This window comes from Anguilla rostrata, chromosome 9 (assembly GCF_018555375.3).
Source record: "Anguilla rostrata isolate EN2019 chromosome 9, ASM1855537v3, whole genome shotgun sequence".
Classification (NCBI taxonomy): Eukaryota; Metazoa; Chordata; class Actinopteri; order Anguilliformes; family Anguillidae; genus Anguilla; species Anguilla rostrata.
Genome location: NC_057941.1, coordinates 34,568,968 through 34,574,967, shown reverse-complemented (window position 1 = coordinate 34,574,967; position 6,000 = coordinate 34,568,968). Strand labels below are relative to the sequence as shown.

Genomic DNA, 6,000 nt, shown 5'->3' with positions numbered 1-6,000 from the left:
AAAACCGAAATGGCACATATAAACTGTCACATGCAAGCACACACTGAGTGGTATTATGACCTGGAAGCCTGTGATGCAGCGGCTCTTGCTGACAGTGGTGTTGATGAGTGATCAGGATTACCTTGGAGTCCTGCTCCGTGGATTTGTGACTCATGGCTGCGCAGTTGCGTGGTTCAGGTTCTGGTTCCGGTTTGGGTTCTGGCTCCGGATCACTGTCGCTACACAGCGCTTCGAGCGTCGAGGCACATGTGTGTCACATAAGACATCTCCCCTTACCGGAGCAGAGCTCATTTTTATGGATGGGGTGGGGGGGCGGGGGTGTTCCAGATTAGCAGAGTTAATGATTCCCCCACCCCCACCCCAAACCCAGCTGGACTTTACCCTAAAGCGTGCTCCTCAAGGAGGTGATATTGTAACGGGAAAGAGGAGAAGAGGTCAACAGACAGTTCTCAGAGCGGATTCACGTGCGGAGGCGGGTATTCAAGCAGCCGCTGGATTTCTTAAGGGCAAACGGAGGCTCTTATCTATGTGTAATCATCACTGAAGATTAGTCCACCACCACCTGGAAATTTGCTAAGTGTTTTAAAAGTGTCATTATACAGCCTCCCCCCCCCCCACTCCCCAATCCCTAGTCATCAATTTAAGCTTGCCTGCCCCATTGTTTCCTTATGCTGTCGGTGAACAACTAGAACATGTACGAATTGTCTTGGGTAACTGCCAAACCGGTAAAATACGGTCAAAGCCGTTTGTGGGATTTGGCCGAAGCCCACAGAACTCAGAGCCGTTCCATAACATGAAGGGGATCTGGGGGCATGGGGTCAGAGGTCAAAGGTCAGCAGAATTCATTTGCCCCTGAATGAATGTAGCACCAGTCCAAAGCTGTAACTTTTATTTTTCAACTGATAAAACCATTATGGAAGTCCCCATTGTGGTGTCAAAGCTGGTGACATTGCATTGTCTGGTTAGCAGATGGGACAGCAATTTTTAAAAGCACAACACATTAAAAACTACCGCCATATTTATATCAACAAATAAAAAGTGTGCAAATAGTACTGTAATTTCCTGAATGGTGAAACCAAAATGTATGAAAATAACTTTAAATAAAAGCTCATAATCTGCACTTTAACCACATGTGAATTCCTATATTATGAATCTAAAAGTGTAGAGTACAGAGCCAAATGAAAAAAAAATGTATTTGTCCTAAAGGTTATGGAGGACACTGTGTGTTAAATAAGAAGTTGTTGTACCACTAAAATGATTTAGAAGAGTCTAATAAAACCCTTCTGATTATTTAAGGTCAGTGTGCTGCCAAATGCCAAAAAATACTCCTGGGCAAAAAAAAATGGGCCAAGCCCAAAATGGCAAAATATTAAGCTTTTAATGGTCTTAACAAGAAATAATTGGTCAGAAAATTAGCAAGGATTAAACAAATACTTGCCAAATGCCTGTGCCACCATTTGCTCGTTTACTTTTGCTGCAGTGAACTGTTTGGAAAAAAGTTAGAAACAGGGAAATTCACTTATACAGTAGACAAATTAACATGTCAAATAAAAGGGTCATGTTTTGTATTTGGTTGCATATCATTTGCATGCCATGACTTCCTGATGTCTGTGACCTATCAACATCATCAGAGTCTGGATATCTTATTTTCAGGTTGTCCTACAAGCGATACAAAAATTCTTTGTTTGCCCAGGAGTGTGTGTGTATATATATATATATATATATATATATATATATATAGAGAGAGAGAGAGAGAGAGAGAGAGAGAGAGAGAGAGTATTACTTATAATGTACATAGTTTAAATACATTCTTATAAATACAAACATAAAAACTTTATTAATATTAAAATAGAAGAGATTATCTTGCCCTATCAGTGACTCACTGATATGGATCTGAGAGTTTTGCTGTAGACAGCAGTCTTTTCATTGGTTCAAGTTGGTGATTGACAGGGTGTAGCTTCTGTACCCATTTTGGTAGGGCTTCACAAAACTGGAGGACTCCTGCTTAACCTTAAGCCTATGAGTAGTAGGTAAGTAACTCACGCATTTATGTGAAGACATTCTTCCTGTGTTTGTTTTACTTTACTGTCTTATTGCCATTTGCATTTTTTAAACTTACACTTCCCTTAGGCACATTCTCTGTTTCAGTAACCAGATGGGTGTCCCCACACCACAGGGATTTTGTCAGTCAATAAATCAGGTGTACATGATATTGCTCTCTTTACAGTTCAGTTTAGATCTCAGTAATGCTGTAAACAGCCATATCAGCTTGAGGAAATAGGTAAACACGGAGGTCAGGAGCTAAAATGGAAAGCTCTGCCTTAAAAAGCAAACTTACATTGCACGTTACGCAAAGTCTCACGTGGTCATCACGAGAAACAAAACACCAGCTAACCATTTCATATCAACCACAAGGGGGAGACATACACCACAAAACAAGGAAGCCGAGCCTCTATTAAGGGCAGTCAACGGCGTGTCGTTGAAAAGCCTAAAAGCCCAAAGTAACGAGGTCATTTTTTGAATGCAGCGGTTTGACTCGTCTTCTTCTTGTATCAATCTTAGTTTTTTCTTCTTTTGTGAAACTATTTTTTAAAAATGTGGTCAACGATATGTGAACAATAACAGTGCCGAAACTCAAACTTCTAAAACAGGAGAATTTGTATTGCTTTTCATCGAATGGCAAATCCTAAGCACTGTTTCTAAAAATTCTGGTCACAAATGTCATCTGAGAACAGAACATAGTGTTTGGTTCACAGATTGTGACACATCGCTTGCAGTGCTATATGATTAGTCTGCAGTTGTATTAATCATGTCAATGTACAAGTACAACTATGCAAAATTCAGAATTTATCAATCAGTTTTATATCATGTATCATGGGCGACAGGCTGCATTCAATCAACATTTGTTCTAAAATTTAACTTACATTTAAATGTAACCTTTTTTCTTTTTCTCTGTTATTCACAAGCACTTTGCGAAGAAGCGTTTCGCTTGCATTTATTTGCGAGTAGACGTTAAGGAACAAAGCGGACTGAACGCAGCCCAGAGGCTTGATAAGACGATCTTTGTAAAAGCAAAAACAATGGCACCTGTAAGAGGGGGAGGTGTGGGAAAGAGAGATCAGAGAACTCGCGGGAGACAAAAGACTCCAAGAGCAACAACCTTATCGGATGACATCATCAGATGATTGAAGTCTTACTACGCACGTACCACAAAATGGGGGTGTACGTCCCTTTGCAGTTATGAGCTTTTGTTATGTGGACCAATGCATGTTCTCAATGGGCCAACTGCAGTGTGCACAGCTGGAGCTTAAACCTATACACCACAGAAGTGACTTACAACTTGATCAACTAATCCTCATTTCACGGATTTGGATAGCTGTTCCAGTTGTAGTGCAGTTCTGTGTTCTAGGGGGGTTTGAACCTGAGGTTTAAACTCCAGCTAAGCACACTGCAATTGGCCTAATACTTAATTTTTGTTGTCTGAACTGGTCAGTTAAGAAGAGAAGCAAGTAGCAAGGCCATGCAGGCCAGAGGCTTTCCTTCCACCATAATCACCTTCATTAAACATTACAGCAATTTTCATTTATTTTATTTTACTCTGCATAATGCTGGGAAGTTTAAACTGCCATCCCAACCGTGTCTGTAGGCCAGGAATCTCAAACTCAGATCAAGGAGGGCCACTGTGTCTGCTGGTTTTGATGTGTTCCTGCACTTAAGTGCTGCATTGAAGTCATCGATTGGCTAAAGAGTCTCCACATCTTGTTTCCTAACAGGCTGAAATGCTTTATAGTCAACCCAAGGCTTTCACATTAATGGTTTCTGAGTATTTAGTTCTTGGAACTCTAGGGTTGCTGTTGCTCTTAATCCCAATGTATGCACTTGCCTTCTCATTGTAAATCACTTTGGATAAGACGGTCTGCCAAATGCCAGTGATGTAATGTAATGTACTGTAATGCAAGGTATTAAAATGCCATTGGCATGATCACATTACAGCAAATGCATGCTTTTTATTTGACAGAATAAAAGAAGAACTTATAAGAGGTCTAATGAGAGAAGAGCAAGAACAAGAGATCTGATAGCTTTGAATGCATTAGCCTCCTTGAAGGCAATAGGTTCTGATGGCCAACAAATTAACATTTTTGTTACGCTGCTCATTCAGCAAGCCCAACATTCCTGCGTCTTGTCAGCTGTTGTCGAAAGTGTTTTTTTTTTGTTTTTGTTTTTTAAACTTTTAAGACAAAAAAACTATGAAGCCCTGGTGTGTTTACTGGGTGGGTAAGGACCAGCTCTCATTAACTCATGCACCTGACAGACCTGCTTTCATGTCTGTACTCTTCTACCCTTGTAGTTATCCCACTTGTTTGCACTGGGTGTTGGTCCTAATGGCCTTCCGTTCCGTGTCTTAGACAAGAGTCTCAAACAAATGAGTAAACATGAATGGAAATGAGTGAGGCATGTTTTTTTTTAAAAACCTTTACTATTAGGGCCTAACTTTTTTTTAAATTACGTTAAAAACTAAGAACTATGGAACAATCAAGTGGATCTGATGGGGGTTACTTTCACAGGGGGGGTGGGGGCGGGGGGGTTTGGGTAAAACTAGCTGGACATGTAGCAACTCAATAGCTCCTGCTTAAGAATTTCAAGAATTCAAGCCTTGAAATAATTGTGGTCACCAACATCATGAGACCAGTCAGGACACACTGTACATTTTGCACACAGGGAAAAGGGGGGGGGGGGATCGAAATGTAACAAACAGTCACCATTTCGGCACGTGCGCCAAAAGCGGAGACCCGCTCCATGCCGTCGCCGGAACACGAGGGGCGACAGGCCAGTGCGTGGACACGCCTCGCAACAGGGAAGAGGGTGACTCTGCCGCAGGACAACATACAAGGAGGAGACAGTGGAGTAGACTGAGATGGACAGAGATACAGACAGGAAGAGACAGCGGAGTAGACTGAGATGGACAGAGATACAGACAGAGACAGTGGATTTGTCTGAGATGGACAGAGAAACAGACAGGAAGAGACAGTGGATTAGACTGAGATGAACAGAGAAACAGACAGGAAGAGACAGTGGATCATTCTGAGATGGACAGAGAAACAGACAGGAAGAGACAGTGGAGTAGACTGAGATGAACAGAGAAACAAGACAGGAAGAGACAGTGGAGTAGACTGAGATGAACAGAGAAACAGACAGGAAGAGACAGTGGATTAGACTGAGATGAATAGAGATACAGACAGGAAGAGACAGTGGATTAGACTGAGATGAACAGAGATACAGACAGACAGAGACAGTGGATTTGTCTGAGATGGACAGAGAAACAGACAGGAAGAGACAGTGGAGTAGACTGAGATGGACAGAGAAACAGACAGGAAGAGACAGTGGATTAGACTGAGATGAACAGAGAAACAGACAGGAAGAGACAGTGGATTAGACTGAGATGAACAGAGAAACAGACAGGAAGAGACAGTGGAGTAGACTGAGATGAACAGAGAAACAGACAGGAAGAGACAGTGGAGTAGACTGAGATAGACAGAGAACAGACAGAAAGAGACAGTGGAGTAGACTGAGATGGACAGAGAAACAGACAGGAAGAGACAGTGGAGTAGACTGAGATGAACAGAGAAACAGACAGGAAGAGACAGTGGAGTAGACTGAGATGGACAGAGAAACAGACAGGAAGAGACAGTGGAGTAGACTGAGATGGACAGAGATACAGACAGGAAGAGACAGTGGAGTAGACTGAGATGGACAGAGATACAGACAGAAAGAGACAGCGGAGTAGACTGAGATGGCAGAGATACAGACGAAGAGACAGTGGATTGACTGAGATGGACAGAGATACAGACAGGAAGAGACAGTGGAGTAGACTGAGATAGACAGAGAAACAGACAGGAAGAGACAGTGGAGTAGACTGAGATGGACAGAGATATAGACAGGAAGAGACAGTGGAGTAGACTGAGATGGGCAGAGATACAGACAGGAAGAGACAGTGGATCA

At 42.2% G+C, this 6,000-nt stretch overlaps 1 protein-coding gene across 1 annotated transcript in view; it reads right to left on the bottom strand.

Moving 5' to 3' along the window:
* slc23a1 (solute carrier family 23 member 1) overlaps nt 1-281 on the bottom strand; it is a 12,584-nt gene extending 12,303 nt beyond the window's left edge. Inside the window, exon 1 of the mRNA XM_064351938.1 lies at nt 122-281. Within this exon, the coding sequence (XP_064208008.1) occupies nt 122-154 (33 nt within the window). The 5' untranslated portion in view covers nt 155-281. The remainder of the gene's footprint in view (nt 1-121) is intronic.
* Between the last annotated feature and the right edge of the window lie 5,719 nt (nt 282-6,000).